Raw genomic sequence first — 18,985 nt, forward strand, 5'->3', positions numbered from 1 at the left:
AGGCCCTTTGCCCAAGAGGCCAAAGGAGTGGAGATACAGAGCTGGCTTTCCCAGGCCAGGCCTAAGAAAGCAGCCTCCACACCCACATCCTGACATTCCATTATCAACTAATCAGTCCTGACAGCACAGGGTAATGAACTCTTCACCTCTTGGAAAACTCTGATTACGCACCAGAAAGGGATCCTCCAAAAATGAACCTCCCTGATGGCTGGTAGTGGTGCCACAACCTCCTTCAGAGAAAACAGGGTGGGCCTGTCTACCAGGAAGGCAGGTGCCCATCCCACCAGCACCACCACAAGCCCACACTCACAGAGGCTGAAAACCTCCCCAATGCACTGAACCATTGGGGCAGTTTCCTGCTTTCATGGTCCAGGTTTAACATTTTCTGTGGAGTCTCAGGATTTCTTCCTATGTGTGTAACCACGATCAGCTGCCACCCGTGGAGAATGGCCTCTTGAATGTTGTTTCACTGTTGGCCAACCAATATCCCAGAGCCATCACCAAGCATCTGAGTTATGCATCAGGCTCTTGATGTGATGTATGTAATACTTCATTAAAATGAAAGAATGGATGCTTGGTGCAGTCATCCCAGTGACTCAGGAGGCTAGGTAGGAGGATTACAAGTTGGAGGCCAGCCTCAATGAGGCACTAAGCAACATAGCAAGGCCCTAGCAACTTATCAAGATCCTGTCTCAAAATTAAAAAATTTAAAGGGCTGGGGATGTGGCTCAGTGCTTTATAGCTTTATAGCACCCCTGGTTTCAATCCTCAGTACCAAAAATAAAAAAGGCTGGGATGTAGTTTGGTGGTAGTAGAAGCATAACTAATGCAAACATCTTCTTAATGTTAGATTTATAACTTATAAACTATCAAGTATTCCCTCCCCAAACTTTATTATTGTCACTGTATGTTACGGCCCTGATATTTGTCACATTTAGATTTTGTTGCCTTTCTCAAAAGACCCTAAAGACCTTCAGAGTCATTTCTTGTAACCATTACTGCAGATTCAGCTCTAGTGCTCCAGGCCTCCAAGGGCCAAGGATCTGAAGCCCTCATTTATGGCTTCCTGGCCTTTCTTTAATCCCTTAAGGAATGGCTCTCAGGTGATCTCCATCTGGCATTCCCTGGTGATGCTGAAGAAACAGTTGCACCAGACCCCAAAAATTATTTCTTATATTTTGTAAGGTTTATCCAGGGGACTTCTAAAGTTACTTGAAAGCAAAGGGATTCATAATAGGAAAATTTCCACCAAATCAACCTTTCATTTTGCACAAACCCTTGGTTTGTGGCCATATTTAAGCTTGTGGGTATTTTTTCCTCTGTCTTTACAGGCTTTGGTGCTATTTGATTATTTAATCTTTCCGTCTGAATTTACCACCCTGTTTTGTTAATAGGCATGATAACCAAAACCCTGTTGATAAGGAAAGATGTGCAAGATAGGTGTGTCCTGCAGAAATCTTTCCTGGAAGAAAAAGAAGAGGGTTATCAATGCTGAAAATTCTCAGCCTATGCATTGTAGCGTAGAGGGATTCTGCTTTCACTTCTAGGTGGAAAGTGTTCAGAGTACTTCTGATGGCAGAGGATGATCAGGCAGCAGCAAGGATCACCATGTTTTGTTTGGTCTTATCAGTCATCATGGGAGGGACATACTGGATGGGCCACAGTGGTTGCTTGGAAATAGGAAGAGATCAAGTGCAGCCTTTTTGGCTCCAGCAGAGCAGACACCCAACACAAGCCCTCTCCTCCTCCACTGAAATGCTCACTTTTTCCTTCCTCCCTTCCCTCTTTTTTTCTACTGGGGATTGAACCCAGGAACACTCTACCACTGAGCGGCATCCCCAGCCCTTTTTTGAGACAGGCTTTCTAAGTTTCTTAGGGTCTTGCTAAGTTGTTGAGGCTGTCCTGGAACTAGCAATTCTCCTCTCAGCCGCCTGAACATCTGGGATTATAGGCATGTGCCATAGTGCCCAGCCATCCTTGGTTTGTCTGAGTCAAAAAAGTCTTGCCACTAAGTCAAGTGGCACTCGGTACGTTGTAGCAATTGCACGATGGAATCACAGTGTATTTCATGAGTATCTATGTCATGTCAGTGGGTTAGGGATGGTTTGGGTCAGGACACAAAGCCATGGAATATGTTTTAGAAGGAGGTAATTCCCTAACATTAGCCAAAATGGATCAATTGTTTCTTCATATGAGATGTTAGGCTCTCATGTGTTTGATTTGTAATTCAGTGCCTTTTTTTACCATGTTTTTTTAAAAATTTTTATTTGTTTTAGTTAGTTTCACATGACAGTAGAATCCATTTATGTGCTTTAATATATGATACATAGATGGGATATAATTTCTCATTTTTCTGAGTGTACATGTTTCAGAATCATATTGGTCATTTAGTTTCATATATCCATACAATAATAATGTCTGTTTCATTCTACTAGCTTTCCTATCCCCACATTCTCTCCTCTCCCTTCCCATTACTTCCCTCTTCCTAATCTAAGATAATGCTATTCCTCCCTAGTGCCCCCCACCTTATTGTGAATTAGCATCCACATATTAGAGAAAACATTCAGCCTTTGGTTTTGTGGGATTCGCTTATTTCACTTAGCATGATATTCTTCAGCTCCAACCATTTACTGGCAAATGCCATAATTTCACTCTTCTTTAAAGCTTAGTAATATTCTATTGAGTATATATACCACATTTTCTTTATCTATTCATCTATTGAGGGACACCTAGATTGGTTTCATAGTCTATCTATTATGAATTGAGCTGCTGTAAACATTGATGAGGCTGCGTCATAATAGTATGCTAATTTTAAGTCCTTTGGATATAAACCAAGGAGTGGGATAGCTGGGTCAAATGGTGGTTCCATTCCCAGTTTTCTGAGGAATCTCCATACTGCTTTCCATAGTGGTTACACCAACTTGCAGTCCCACCAGCTGTGTATGAGTGTACCTTTTTCACCACATCCTCACCAACATTTATTGTTGCCTATATTCTTGATGATTGCCATTCTGACTGGAGTGAGATGAAATCTTAGACTAGTTTTGATTTGCATTTTCTCTAACTGCTAGAGATGTTGAACATTTTTTCATATATTTGTTGATTGATGTGTATCTTTTTCTGACAAGTGTCTATTAGTTCCTTAGCCCATATATTGATTGGGTATTTGTGTTTTTTTGGTGTTAAGTTTTTTGAGTTCTTTGTATATTTTAGAGATTAATGCTTTATCAGAGGTTCATGTGGTAAAGATTTTCTCAGAATCCATAGGCTCTCTCCTCACATTATTGATTGTTTCTTTTGCTGAGAAGAACCTTTTTAATTTGAATCCATACCATTTATTGATTCTTGATTTTACTTCTTGTGCATTAGGAGTCTTATTAAGGAAGTCAGATCCTTAGACAATGTGGTGAAGATTTGGGCCCATTTTTTCTTCTATTAGGTGCAAGATTTCTGTTCTAGTGCCTAAGTCTTTGATCCACTTTGAGTTGATGTGCACGGTGAGAGATAGAGGTTTAATTTTATTTTGCTACATATGGGTTTCCAGTTTTGCCAGCACCATTTGTTGAATAGGCTATCTTTTCTCCAGTGAATGTTTTTGGTATCTTTGTCTAGTATGAGATAACAGTATTTATGTGGGTTTGTCTGTGTGTCCTCTATTGTGTACCATTGGTCTACAAGTCTATTTTGGTGCCAGTACCATGCTGTTTTTGTTACTATAGCTCTGTAGTATAGTTTAAGGTCTGCCATTGTGATGCCTCCTACTTCACTTTTCTTGCTAGGGATTGCTTTAGCTATTCTGGGTCTCTTATTTTTCCAAATAATATGATTGCTTTTTCTCTTTATATGAAGAACTATTCTATTTCATGGAACACTTTGAGGAGTACTGGTGTTTGTAATTTGATGCCTTTCTTACCTTATTTGTTTGTTTGTTTTTGCCATTTCTCTCTCTCTCTCTCTCTCTTTGTTTTTTTTTCCTAGAGAGATTAACCTTGATTTGAAGTATTAGTCAGATAATACTAGAATTTTTGCACAAAGGGGAAGAAATAATTTATAGAATCTTCAAGTAGTCCTAAACTGTGTCTCCTTAGAAGCTGCCAGACACCTTCCATGAAGTCTTAAATATCTTTGCCTTTTGCTCTCCAGACATTTTAGCTCTGACTATAGAACCAATTAGTGCTGTGTAGAGGAGAGGTTGAAATCAGGGAAGGCCTGGCTCAAGTGCTCATAAGTCAGTGTACCTCTTTGAGCATCAAGTTCCTCTTCCATAAATAGAAGAGATATTTTCTTACATGGCCATTATGAGGATCAAATGCAGCAATAGGTAGAAAGTGCTTGGTGAACTGAAAGATGCTGTAGAAACATGAAGGACATGTGCACCCTTGAGAATGAGGGTTATCAGAGGCTCTGGGCTTGGGCCTCCTTTTTGGAAGATCTGGGCTTTCTCAGACTCCTTTTCCCTGTGTTTCGGATGAGCCTTGTGTTCAGCCTAGACACACAGGTAAAGAAAGACAATGAAAGCACTTAGGTTCTGTTTGTGGCTCCTCTCAGCCAGTCCTGCATGGGAGCTGTCCCTGTCTCAGGGTCCTCAGGGACCTGGGTCTGTTCGTGGGACATTTGCTTAAGGGAATCTCCTTATCACACACTCTCACAGAATCCTCTCCTTCATCTTTAGGACTCGGGGGAATGACAGGTAAATGTATCAGCTCCTGCTCAGCATTTTATGGAGATTTTGTGCAGTTCTCCTTTTTAATTTTAATCAATATAGGCTTGTGCCTCACTGTTCTGATTAAACTTAAAAGAGTACCTTTGGAGCAGAGTTGGAAAAGAAATCCATTGGCCAGCACTTGGTTGCACCTCTTCTTCATGTGCCCTTGATTTCCATATCTGTGTCCTGGGGGTCAAGCTGTGGGTCTTCTTGCACCAGCAGAAGCATCTCTGGAGATGACAGATTTGCCTGTGTCCCCAGCTTGCTGCAGAGCCTGATCCTCTCCCAAATATATGGGGGCCAGTTTCTTTATTGATGCTACTCAGCTCTTACTAGTTCGTAGGACTTATGCAACTTGAGACACCAAGTTTGCAGCCTTATCCCTGCAGTTCCTCTGGGCAGACTTCAAATCATCCCCTTCCCCTCAGGAGGAGGTAAACTTGGCTCAGCAAGCCTGGTGTTGGAGATTTGCCTCTCATCTTCATAAGATGCTATTTTCTTCTCTTCTTTGCCTCCAAGAAAGCTTAAAAATGAAACTACACATACATATATGTATGCCACTTATTTATCAAATCTTGTTGCTAGGTAACTGGCAGCTCTCCATCCTTTTGACATTCTGCTAGTAACTGTCGTATTTCAGAAGATATAAAATGGTGAGAGCATTTTCTGGACTAGTCACTAGTCAGTGAGTACAATCAGTTTTAAAATATCAGTTTTTAAATCAGTTGCCCTAATGTTGTCTTCCTCATGCATCTTATCCCTCAAATCAAGTTTATCAAGCACTATAGTAAAATTGTTTTAGATATCTGTTTAAGAACCTCACAAAGACACCCCTACCCCTGTCAGATGTCCATGGTCCAGGACAACATTGTAAAGTGCTTTTGGAAAATAATATCAGAAGCAAATGCACTTTGATGTGCTTTATTGAAGCAGTTGTGAGGGGAAAGTAGATGAGGAGTTTCAACTTGACTCATTGGTTTGGGGGTCATCACTGAAGAAGTTTAAGGGAAGGGTCAGATTTACCACAACACTAGGAGTGAATGGGAGGGAGAGGAGGAATGAGAAAATGCTTAGCCCCACAGTGACATTCACAATGGACAGCAGGGAATGGGAGAGGAAGAAGAGAGTCAAGAGATTTCTGCTCAAGTTTTGACTTAAGACAAAAGCTTGAGGCAAAGAAGCATTTCACCCTGGATGAACTGAAGAGAAATGTGTTCTGATAGAGGCATTGAATGCCCAGATGTGTTGGAATAGAGAAGGAGGTAGTGTGGGGGGCTTGACTAGGGGGCTGCTAAAAGTCAGACTGAGGAGTTAGCTTGTAGACCTCAGCTGGCATAAGCAAGTTAACCTTCCTAAGATGCTTTGAGTAGAGGATCTTGGAGGAGAGGAAAGCCCTTCGCACAGGGTCCCCCTGGAAGAGAGTACAGGCAAGTGGAAAGGACATCAGGTCCTGAGTGGGGTCCCGTATGGTGAATGGACTGTCCTGAGTGCTGGAGTTCCTGTCTGACATCCTCCCCACGTGCATTCTCTGTCTACCATCTCTCCCAGGTCTGTCTTAAAGAAGTATGAGCTGGCAGGATGGGGAAAAACTCCTCTGGGAGCTCATTTAGGCCTCAGGCCTCAGTGAAAAGGGCTACTTGAGGGCATAGGGCAATGGGCTGCACCACTCATCTGCTCTGGGACGGGGGAGTGAGAGAGAAAGAAAGAGCTCCTGTGTCTTTTCCAGAAGATTCCTGCCAGCACTAGAGAGCTCAGGAATCCCCTAGCCAAATTCCCACATTCACCACTTCCTCCTCTTTCTCTGATTGTGCTCTCCCAGCACTCTTCTTTGGTTACCAGTAAATAAACCCTGCCAGTTTCTCCAGAACCTTTTCTCCAAGAGCAGAGAGACCCTTCCTTCCCAGGAGGGTCTTTGCTCTGTGAAGCAGATGCATTGGTCCTCAGGCTGGTCCATTTCCACATTCTGATTAGTCACCTGGGACTACTCCTGGAGGTTCTATCCTAGCTCACCTCACACCCCACCTAAGAAATCCCTTGCCTGTCTCAGCCTTCATCTCCTCCCTTCAACAAGACTCACCCTCCTCTGGCTTCTCCCAGAAGTCAGCTGCAAGAGCACATAACACATAGCACCCGGCCCTTATCAGCCTGGCCTCCCTCATGGCTTACTCTTGTGGTCTGGCATGGATCCCCAACTTCTGTTGCTCCTCAACTTCTATTGCTCCTTTGGGTCCAGGGCAAGACCTGTTTCCTCACTGCCCTCAGTGCTTCCTTCCAGTTCCAGGCCTTTTTTGGATCCTCCTGATCCCCTTTCCAGAGTCTACTCCCACATGAGGTCTAACCAGCCATTTTCCCACTGCCCTAGCCACCTTTTCCTGCTTCTGACCCCTGGGCCACATCCTCCTCAGCTCTCTCCATCTTTTCTGTGGCTTTTACTTTCCTTGTGCCTTTCTGAGCATTTTAAATAGTTTGCCTTTGGTTCCCACTGTGCAAAGTGTATGTTTTACCTTCCTTATCAACCCCTCTGCTGCTTGGGGACGAGACTGGGCTTTTCTTAGTTTTCTCTACTGTCTCTTCCCTCTTGGGGCCTTGCTGAGGGCCCTTTGTATGGAAGGTGCACACCTGCAACTCATGTCATCTCACTGCAGGGACCTCTCCTGCAGCCTCCTTGCCCCTGTCTTTGCTCAGAGGACCTCAGCACGTGCACCTTGCATGCCATCAGGCCTGACTGGCACATCCCCCAGACTGGGAAGATAGGGTGTTAAACTGATTAATACATGCAGTGTTTGGAGGCAGCCTTGCTTGAGGTTGTTCCTTTCTTACTGTTAGTGTCACTCATTCTTTTTTTTTTTTTTTTTTTTTTTTTGTGGTGCTGGGGATTGACCCCAGGGCCTTATGCATTGCAAGGCAAGCGCTCTACCAGCTGAGCTATATCCTCAACCCTGTGTCACTCATTCTTTGAGCATCAGTGAAACCCTAAATCCTGCAGCAGACACGGGATGTATTTTTGGACAGTTCTTTTATCCCAAGTCACAGCTTTGTCTTAGTGTTGTTTAACTGGGTTGGCTGTTACTCTCTTCCAAGCCTTAAGTTAATAATCCCCAGATGGAAACATGCTACCAACCCTTCTGTTAGCTTTTCATCTTTAACACATCACAGTGATTTTTACAAAAATTGGGTATTTGTTGTTTAATACACCAGGAGCGCACCTGTTCTGTTACTATGTTATAGAAAATGTGTTATGAAGAACAAACACTCGTTCACAACCTTATACCAAGTAAACACATGAACATTTTGGTCTACTTAGTGACACAAAGAATAGTATGGCCATGTAGGTGCTCCTGGACTTACTTGGCATCATATCCAGCTAACCCTGTCATAAGTTGAAAGTATTGTTAAGTCAAAAATTCATTTAATCTCACTTCACCTTCCAGACATCACCACTTAGCCTAGCCTACCTCAAACTGGCCCACAACACTTACATTAGACGACAATGGCTAAAACCATCTGTGCAAAGCCTATTTTATAATGAGTATTGAGTTTCTTATGTAATTTATTGAATATTGTACAAAAATTGAAAACCAGAATATACCATTAAGACATGTTAAAGTACAGTTTTTGCTGACCTGTATCACTCCCACACCAGCATAAATTTTAAAAATTGTTGTCAGAGAGCATTTTATAGTGCTTCTTATCATAAGGTAAGACCATATATATAAGCAGTCAGTAACTGCATTCATTGTATATACAGGCATGTATATACATGATGGCGAACCTATACGTGCACATCCATGTATAGGTTCATGTGTGCCCATGGAAAGCATGTTGCGGACTTTATTCTTCTGAATATCATGTCTTAATTTTTTTATGCCTATTTAAAAGTCCACAGGCACATGGGAGTAATTAAAAGACTTCAATACTTTAAAAAAAAAAAAAGTGCTAGGATTGAACCCAGGGGTACACTTTACACTGAGCTATACTTCCGGCCCTTTTTATTTTTAAATTTGAGACAGGGTCTGGCTTAGTTGCCCAGGCTGGCTTTGAACTTACTTGTGACCCACCTGCCTCAGGTTTCTGAGTTGCTGGGATTATAGACATGCAGGACCATGCCCGGCTTTAATACTTCCTTAGAGATTGAGGCTGTAGTGGTTCGTGCTCTCCATACACAGAGACAGGAACTCTCAGAGGAAGGAGTCAGAGTGCTGCTTTGCCCAGCATGTATCCAAAGCCCTCAGTTCTTACAAGTTAGCCCCTTGCTCTTGGTCATTTGATGTGAACAATGTGCCATTTCATCCCTTTAGATAGTAACCTCTGGTCTGATACTTCTCTTTTCGCCCCCTCCTGATCTCCTGCTTTCTGGGAAGAGAGAATCACAGTGAGATTGAACGGCGCAGGCGGAACAAGATGACCCAGTACATCACAGAGCTCTCTGACATGGTGCCCACCTGCAGTGCGCTGGCCCGGAAGCCAGACAAGCTCACCATCCTCCGCATGGCTGTCTCACACATGAAGTCCATGCGCGGCACAGGGAACAAGTCTACTGATGGCGCATACAAGCCTTCCTTCCTCACCGAGCAGGTACCCACCATTACTCGTCTGTGGTCCATTCTTTTTGGCAGCATCATTCTGAAAGCTGGGAGGGTCACAGTGTCATCACACTGAAATAAGCTATGTGGGGAGATGGGATTTGAGGTTGAGGAAGGGATGAAGCCCTCAAAAAAGATACCATGCACTGGGACAATGAGCTTTTGGCGATACAGGAAGAAGTCAGTTAAAGACACAATCCTGATTACCAGGATAGGTGAGGATAATCATCCCTTGAGAACCATGGTAGCACTGATGATGGAAATAAGTGTCTTTGCTACTAGCACAAGCAGGCATTAGATCAGGGACTTGTCTGAGACATATCTTTCTGTACATTGTTTCATTTACTCCTTATTCCAATTCAGTGGATAAACCACTATGATTCATACCTGTTTTATAGGTGAGGAAATCAGGCTTAGAAAGCATCAGTAAATTGCCCAAGGTCAGTCAGCTGCTTAGTGAAGGAGCCAGGAGTTGGTCTAATGGAGACAGATTTCAAGGATCCAAAAGCCATACTTTTTATTTTTTTAGTATTGGGATTGAACCTAGAGGTACTCTACCACTGAGCTACATCTCAGCCCTTTTTACTTTGAGACAGGGCCTCACTAAGTTGCTGAGGCTGGCATAGAATTTATGATCCTCTTGCCTCCCAAGTCACTGGGATTATAGGTGTACACCACCATGCCCAACCCCAAAACATATTTTTTAACTCTGTCCAAGTCTTTGAATAGTTGGGAAGAAGAAATGTGACAGTATCTAGTAGTAGATGTACGTGAACCAGAGGGCCTGTGTTCAGGGTCCTGGTCTTTACATGTGCCTATCACAGGGCAAATCATCAAATGTTGTGCGTTTCAGTTTGCTCATCTTTAATAAAGGTAAAGCTTTTTGACTTTCTGACTCTAGGAGCTTTTGAAGCATAAATGAGATAGTGCATTTGAAAGAAATTTGCATATGGCAAAAGGGAGAAAGGGCAAAATTATGTGGTTGACAGAGAGTGTAGTTAGGAAGTACAAAAGGATGTGCAGTGTAGCATTCTGAGTGTTCAACAAGACCAGAGCATGTGGGCAAAAAGAGAGAGAGCAGATATGGCAGGGTTTCATCAGGGTGCGTCTCAGGACAGAGACAACATTGACAGGCCATTGCAGGAACCACTATGTATCTAGAAAGAGGAGAACAGAGGGACTTTTTAAAATATGCACAGAGTCTCAGAAGAATGATGGCGAATTGTTTGCACTTCTAGAGTTGAGAATCTTCATATCATGGAAATAAGTTTAGAAAAAGAACAAGGAAGAAGAACCAACATTTTTTACTGTCTGTTGTGTTATATACATTTTAACAAGTGCTAAACAATGTTTTTGAAACCCTCCTAGGGTCATGTGATCTGTCACTCTGGAGGTGTTGGGAAAGTATGCTAGTCATGTGAGGACACGGAACAGGGCGGTTCAGGACATGGGCTTCAAGCCTTGTTTCTACCTCCATAAAAAATGAATGCAATGATTATCCCATCTCCTGCAGATGAGGTGGCCAAAGCAATAAATGTACACTGCTTGGAAGATAATGAAGGATGAATGGCTGTTAGGTAACCAGACCAATTTATTAAGCACATTTCTTTATTCCTTACAAAAATCCTGCAGGACCAAGATTTGAAGTAAACCCCTTTATCTCTAAGTACTGAAAGTGAAGAGATGAAGATAGAGAAGAGAGAACGCAGGCTATACAATCATATGGATCCTACCAATGTTTCTCTCTGGGTTATGTGGAAGATAATGACACATATACTTATGGAATATCTACTGTGTGCCTGACCCTTACTAAGTTCTTCTTACACAACTCAATTAACCTCCCCAAATCTCATTGAAAACGGAGCTGCATGAAATACTGAAAATGAGGACATTAAAAGTATTCTGCCTAGAATTGCTCAGTTAAGTGAAAGAGCCATGGAGAACAATCTCCTTTTACTCTAAAATCCCTGCTCTTAACCCCTGCCATCTGTTCAAGTGGAAGAGAGGGGCAGGGTGGGTTCTGGGTCTCCAACACAGAACTTAGGTTATGAGCAATGAGCTCCCAGGAAATGAACCATGGGGATGAGGTGATAGGAAGAGAGGTACATGATGAGGTTATGGCTATGTCCCATACGACCTTCACCCAATCTTTGTGAATGGATGAAAACATGAATGCATAAACAAAGCCATTCAGCCTTCTCCAGTGGCAGAGTTCTCCACTTCCTCAGATATCCTGCTCCGTTATTTTTTAAAACAACTCTTCCTGTTGGAAAAATCTTCCTGATACTGAAAATAAAAATGCTGACCCAGTCCTCTGAACTGAGTAAGCATCTGGGAGACCTAGAACCACAGAAGTGCAGAGTATGGGAAATGGGCAAAATAAACTTTTCCTTAAAAAACACTATTTCCTTTCTGGGTTCCCAGGCTGAAGATATTTGAATTTCTCTCCAGTCAAGTGCTCAGGGACATACCCAAAGAGCCTCAGGTCCTGTTCCCACAGATCAGAATCTTCTAGGCTTTAGGTCCCTGGAACTCTCTCAGGGATTGGGACATAGAGTAGGACCAGAGTCTCCACATCAATGAATGGGTTGCAGAAGCCTTTACCTCTGCTCAGGGGTCCCTTGCCACATTTTATAGTAAGGCTTCTATATATGATTATACTTGAACAAAGGATTCATAGCAAAAAATGCTTGCTAATTGCTAAAATACAAATATGCCTTTGTTCTTCAGGGTCTGATCAGTTTGTGAGGTGTTTGGCAGGTGGTTGTGGACTCTACTGCATTGGAAGGGTTAAATTCTCAACTCTTGCAGGTATAGAACCCCTTTCATTTACTAGGAAAGGACTCCTTAGCTTGATGTGACAACAGTGTAGGGAGTTATATTTGAGGTGCTTTTAGGCCCTACAAAGAAAAAACATCTCATGTTAGCAAAGTTGATTTTGCCCTATCTGTGTCCCTCTGGGGATGATGGCAAAGCTTCCTGCTTCCCATTCATTGATTCTGAACCACTTTGTTCCTGCCTTCAATGACAGTCATGACTTTACCTACCTGTGTGATCCCAGAGCTGATTCTTCTAACCTCTTCTCACTATAAAATGATATGTATAGTGCTATATGCCTTGCTGCCTCCTGGGCTACTCTGAGAGTCTGTCAAGAGTCTGATGATGATTGTCAGCATTCTGGAAGCATGACAGACATGAGGAAGTAAGGGGATATTTACATCCAGTGCCAGTGTTCAGCTCGGAAATGCGGGAAGAGAAGAGAAGCAAGAGTGCACTGTCAGCATGGCAGGCACTGGAAGGAGATGCAAGCTGTCTTTCCTACTCTCCTTACCCTCCTGTTTTCCTTTCTTCCCTTCTCTTCAGCACCTTTTGTGCCAGGCAGTATGTTCTGGGTGCTTCTGGCTGCAATAACATGATAGTGGTTACAGCATGTGGGTGGAGCTGCTCACTCAACACCTGCTGATCACTGCCTGCTCTCCCATTCTCCTAAACTGAAAATGTCCTCCTTCCTAAAAGGACTGGTAAAGAGAGAGCCAACAGTATTTAGAGTGGCTGTGTCTTAGGGACAATACTAATTTTGTGCATTTTTCTAGCTTATATTCCAGTGAAACTTGCAATAATTTTCCAAACTATTTGTGCACCAGAATGAGTATACAAATAAAAGAAGTTAAGGGTTGCATTTAATTGGTCTAGAACTGTCAGTGCCTTGTGCTAATGAGTCTTTTTCTTTGTAGGAACTGAAGCATCTCATCTTGGAAGCAGCTGATGGGTTCCTGTTTGTAGTAGCAGCTGAAACAGGGCGAGTGATTTACGTGTCTGACTCTGTCACCCCTGTTCTCAACCAGCCCCAGTCAGAGTGGTTTGGAAGTACCCTTTATGAACAGGTGCATCCTGATGATGTGGAGAAGCTGAGAGAGCAGCTGTGCACCTCAGAAAATTCCATGACAGGTCAGTGGGTTCCTTCTACAAGTCTATTTGGCCCTAGAAAAAAATTTTTCCAGTAGACACACTAAGACGTTGGGTATTATAAAAAGCTTCCTTGAGCTGAGGGGATGCATTTTACTTAATGTGTGTAATGGCTTCTTTTACCCTGTAACATTATAATAAAATCCATTTTTAATACATTACTTTTCCTATATTTTACATGTAATAAGTGCACATCGTCACTGGGAGTCGCCATTGATAACATAATTAGACCCATATGAAGTTTGTGCAGCAACTGAGGGTTTATTTGTGATCCTGATTATAGACAATTACTATCAAGGCCTTAGTTACCTGAAATATAGTTTTTTATTAAAATATAGTCTGTTCCGCTATAATCTAACACATGCAGTCTTTCTAAGAAATCACTGCAATATTCAGAAGACTGCAATAAAAACTTAAGGGCTCATGGGAGGAAAGAGGGTTAGGAATGTAACACTCAATAATTTGACAATGCAGATAAAAGCAAAGATAGGAACCTATAAAAAATGCTAGCACAGCTTTACATGCTAAATGGTTAAGAAATTTATGAAGATTACTAAATATGGCACTTAACCTTGAAAGTGACCTAAAATTTGCTTGTGGAAGTGGGTCTTAGAAGGTGTTGCCACTTGTGTGTTATCTTGAAGGACAGTTGTATGAAACCAGAAGGAGATTTTTAACATCAAATTAAGACGAGTGTAGCTTATATCAGGATGTGAGCTGAGCTGGTAGAGGTCTGTGTTATGTGCATTTTGTGTGGTTTGGTTCAGTTGGGCAGTTTTTTGTGTTCATCTAGTATCTCTCACAACAAACACAAAATTAATACCATGCTCAGATACATTACTCCCTACTGTATTAGTCAAATTGGAACATATTTACATTTTTATAACAAGAGTTGTAATGCATTATACCAAGATTGCATTCTGCTGTATGACAAATCTGTTTGTGCTATGTCATTCTCCCTTATGTTGCAAGGTGCTGAAGTTCACTTTTGTCTGTCCACAGTGCCTAATCAGTGCTTTGCACGTAGTAGGCATTTGGCAGATGTTTGATGAGCAAATGAGTCAGTGTTTTGATCATTGTCGTCAGCTCAGGCCACCTAACAAATACCACATTTCTGTGCCTTAACAGAAATTTATTTCTCACAGTTCTAGAGATTAGGAAGTCCAAGATCAAGTCTAGGATCAAGCAACTTGGACCAACTTTTGATTCTTATATGGTACTTTTCTAGCTTTATCAATATAAGGTTGAAAGGGCTATCACCTAATCTCCTCCTAAAAGCCCACATCCTAATACCATTAGCTTGGAGTTAGGATTTCAAAACGTGAATTTGTAAGCAACAATTCAGCTCATTGCAGCCAGGATTATGGTGTCACCAGGGTTGATTTATCCTAAGGCCTCTCTCCTTGGTTTGCAGATTATTGCCTTTTCTTTGAGTCCTCACTTAGTTTTTCCCCATGCTTGCATCCCCACTGTCCCTCCTTTTTGTAAGGACACAGTCATACTGGATTAAGGCCTACTACATGACCTCATTTTGCTTTAATTACTTTTTTAAAGGCCCTGTCTCCAAATGCGGCCACATTCTAAGTTTCTAGGTGGCTAGGGCCTCAAAATATGATTTTTAAAATATTTTTATTTTTATTTTTTTAGTTTCAGGTGGACACAGTATCTTTATTTTATTTTTATATGGTGCTGAGAATTGAACCCAATGCCTCATGCACGCTAGGTGAGCGCGCTACCACTTGAGCCACATCCCCAGCCCCTCAAAATATGATTTTTAATGGTGGCAGGGAGGCACAATTCCATCCAAATCACAGGATAAGCCTGAATCAGATGTTGCCAGAAGTAGCAAGAGTACAGGTGTTGCTGGATGATAATAGTAATTTTCTCAATGTTGATGTTCACTGCTGTAGATAGGAGGGAGAGGATAGAGAGTGGGCACTGGGTATAGTTTTATCTATTGCTGTGTCTCTTTATAATGTGACACATCACCTGCAGGAAATTTCATCCACATCCTTGTAAAATAATGATGCTAATATAGTCTCAGAAAGATTTTCTGCTGCCCCATTCCCCTGGCTGAATTAGAGAACTCCATATAGAAATCCTAAGAAACATACATTATAAAGTGACATATTTGGGAGGAATGTGAAAGGGAAAGTGAATCCACCAGGAAATATTGATTTGACAGCTAAAATCACCTCCTCTGGAAAGAGCTGTCTCTCCTTAGACTTTTGTATTTGACCACAGGATGTGGCTTTTTGAAACCCAACCCTAAGACTCTGCTGGGGCAGATGGCATGAGAAATGGTGGTTAAGGGCAGGAAAGGATCCAGTGAAAAGTGTGGCTAACTGATTCACCAGGATTTGATGGACATGGCTGTTTTTGTGTGAAGTCAAAATGCATCTGGCAGAATTTAAAGAGGCAGTGTGAACCATATTTGGCCAGAGATGTCCTTGGAGGGGATGCTTGGCAGTGGCCATGGTACCTGGGGCTGATGTACACAAGAAGTCCTCCAGGATGTCAGAAGAGTCCCTGTGAATGGTGAACAGCCAGGCCTCTTGAGCTCTTCTTCTGGTCAGGATCCTCTTGAGAGGAATAAGATGTGGCTAGAGAAGTGGGTTCTTAGGCTCAGAGCAGAGAAGGACAGTGTCTCTCAGAGCTGCAGAGTGTACATATGAGTCCCAGGACAGAGTCTGAAAACTTGTTGAGAGAGCCTGGAAGAGCTCCCTGCAGCAGGACTGGTATGTGGCCATGTCTCAGGGTTCACTGGTGTTCAAGACAAAGCAGGGGCTAGCCTCTGTGCATCACTGACCAACATGTAGGTGTGATATATACAGACTTAATAAAGAAGCCACAGGGGTGATATGACCTCTTTGATTCTTAGAGTAGGGTTTCTCTCAAACTCTCCTGTTCCTGGTATTTAGGCCAGAAAGAGGTGACATGGTTCACTTTGAGGGACTCAGGCTGAGGGGGTGTTGGGGCAAGGAGCCAGATGGGGTACAGGGGTGGCTTAACATTAGTAGTCTAACCCTCTCTCCTCTGAGCCCCTTGGTCAGTAGGAAGTTCATGTTTCATTTGATGGATGTGCAGGGCCACTTGCTCTGAACATGGGGCGGGGTTGTGTATACACAGTGGGACAGAGAAAGGGACAAGATGTTGGACTACTGTGGGGCTTGCAGCCTCCTGCTAGCTCAGGGCCCGAGCAAATTGATGCTTGCCCAGAGTACTGTATCTGGGGTGGGGATGGTGTATTTCTTTGTTGAATTAAGTCTTTCCTCAGCTGAGAGATGGTGACAAATGGTGAGTGAGAAGATATATAAATGTATAAAAAGATACATAGATCCTTTGGAAGCATCATGAAGTGATATGGACCACTGCAATGATTTGATTCACCTGTGAATAAACACTGGACTCAATGTTGGGAGAGAGTGGGGGGACTCCTCACATAAAAACAGCAGCATTGCTAGTTGAGAAAGTGCTGGAAAGAGAGTCAGGAGCCCTACTCTTTGTTTTTGCCTTCATCTTGGTAAGTCCCTTTCTTCTCTGACCCTCATTCTTATCACTTTCCAGGAAATTCCTAACTAAGGCTCATGCCAGCTCTGATTCTATTCTTTTGCCTAAGGTTCTAGGGTAGAATTTAATTCACTGATTAAGAAATGGTAGAAAGTTGGAGGAAAGGGGCTTAAAGCTGTAACAACAATCAAACAGAAGCAACTGCTGAGGCTTAGGGCCAGGGGCTGCCACGTTTCTAGGACACCTCCTTTGAAGAGCTTATTTGAAGTGGAATATTTCTGGATGAAACCAGGCAAACCCTTTATGAACTGCCTGGGGAAGATTGGATTTCCCCTGTGTAGGAGTGGCCCAGGATTCTAGAGGGCCCAGAGAGCCAGCTTGTCTTTTTCCAAGAGAATTTTGTGGTCATGGAGAAGAATGACTATACAGCCAGATTGGGTTCAAATGACAGAAACACCCCCAACCAGCTTGGGTGAAAAAGAAATTAACTTACTCATGTAACTGAAAATGGATTCTGGTTTCAGGTGTAGAAACATCCAGGTGATCAAATACCACTAAAAAAAATAATAATAATTTATTATTTATGGATTCCATGTTTGCAAATTTATCTGCTAGTCAAACTTAGTTGCATCCCCAAAATTAATATTCCCAGGGCTTTTGTGGGCATATGCACAGTGGAAGAAATTTGGGGCTGCCTGATGGCATATTCCCAGCTGAGGTCAAGCAAGGTGATGTTTGTTGTGCTTTTTTGTTTTAGCTTTTCTGTTATCAACTAGTGCTCTTTTTGTGTTCTATTTGATGCCATTTTTTATTTTGCTTGTTTGTGCTTCTTGTGGGTGATTTAGCTGTTTAAAATGGCCCAAGTGTTATGCTGAAGTGCTAATATTCCCAACTGCAGGAAGTCTGTAATCTGCCTCATGGAGGAAATAGTATGCATTACATGAATTTCATTCAGACATAAATGATAGCCTGTGAGTGCAATGTTAGAGAATCAACAATATATGTTAAGTAAGGTGTCTCTAAATGGAAACATGCATAAAACAGATTACGTATTAACTGGCTGACAAGTGTGGAAGCAAACTTTATATACCTCCTAGGAGCCATGATTCAGTGTTTACTAATTCAGTGTTTACAAAATATAGCTATCTTGAATAGTGTGAATCGACTATGTGCTTTTTTCACTATATCTAGTTTTGCTTTCTTCTGTGGAGGGTAGATTATCAAGCAGGCTTTTTTCATACAACAAGATGTTGTTTTGCAGTCCTAGGCTTGAGGTCAGTGGCCATGCAATGCCACAGAGACACAGTGATTCCTGCAGAGTTTCTGCAAGTGTCTTAGGGTTGCCTCTCTTGGCTCAGTTTGGACCCCCCTGCTCTGCCCTGACCAATCCCTAAGGCTAGGGAGATTTGAGGCCGGGTATGAGGCCCGCTTCTAAGGTTCTTAAACCCCAGTTGAGGAAGGTGACTCCCCAGAATAGAAGGGGTGCTGTCACCAAGAGGAGTAAGAGATGCTGGGCAGGCATAACAAAAGGTACACAGTGGCTAGACGTGGAAAGCAAAGCTCAGTGGTGTTATGAGTGAATCTGATGGAAAAGTGGAGTGTTCTGGAGGACATTGTACCCAGAATGCTAGGAATATTCATATTATAAGATTCTGAGCAGAAGATGGAGTAGATGTCAAGAGCAGAAAAGGGCAGGGATCAGAAGAAAAAACTGTCAGGAGAGGAGCTGCAAAAGTAACACTGACGGATCTCTGAGAGCCCAACCTTGTCTCTTGGAAAAGGAAGGAGGAGAGCCAAAGAGAGGCCCAGGGCATTCCAGGTGATAACAGGATCCCAGACTCTTACTGTATATGCCTGAGGGGTAAAGTTGAGTCCCAGTAGGGAGCAGGGCAGAAAAACCACTTAGCAGTGGCCACCCAAGGGATGCAGAGTGAGAGGATTCTTTCTCAAGTGTCTCCTAATGGCTGAACTCTGAAAAACCTTGATCCTGATAAGCAGAAACAGGAGGTGCCTTGTCAGGGAGTCTCAGCCTTACACTGGGGAGAAACTGGCTAGATTCTAAGGTCATGGTTGTGGAAGAGGATGGCTCTCCAAGATAAGGTGCATTTAGCCCATTTGCCCTGCATTGCACTGCTATGGTTTGATTTCTACTGGACTCTCCCTGCATTCAGAGAATTGGGTCAGCATTTTAGTTCAGTATAGGGAATAACTTTGAAATAAA

The 18,985-nt window shown here is 42.6% G+C and overlaps 1 protein-coding gene across 3 annotated transcripts in view; it reads left to right on the forward strand.

The window, feature by feature from the left end:
• Arnt2 (aryl hydrocarbon receptor nuclear translocator 2) overlaps positions 1-18,985 on the forward strand; it is a 120,493-nt gene that overhangs the window by 10,725 nt on the left and 90,783 nt on the right. For 2 of the 3 annotated variants that reach the window (XM_076848743.2, XM_076848744.2), the window contains exons 3-4: positions 9,067-9,280; positions 13,023-13,236. In XM_076848743.2, coding sequence (XP_076704858.1) covers positions 9,067-9,280; positions 13,023-13,236 — 428 coding nt within the window. The remainder of the gene's footprint in view (positions 1-9,066; positions 9,281-13,022; positions 13,237-18,985) is intronic. The other variant, XM_076848745.2, reaches the window with a different exon arrangement.

The sequence above is a fragment of the Callospermophilus lateralis genome, chromosome 3, assembly GCF_048772815.1.
Source record: "Callospermophilus lateralis isolate mCalLat2 chromosome 3, mCalLat2.hap1, whole genome shotgun sequence".
Taxonomy (NCBI): Eukaryota; Metazoa; Chordata; class Mammalia; order Rodentia; family Sciuridae; genus Callospermophilus; species Callospermophilus lateralis.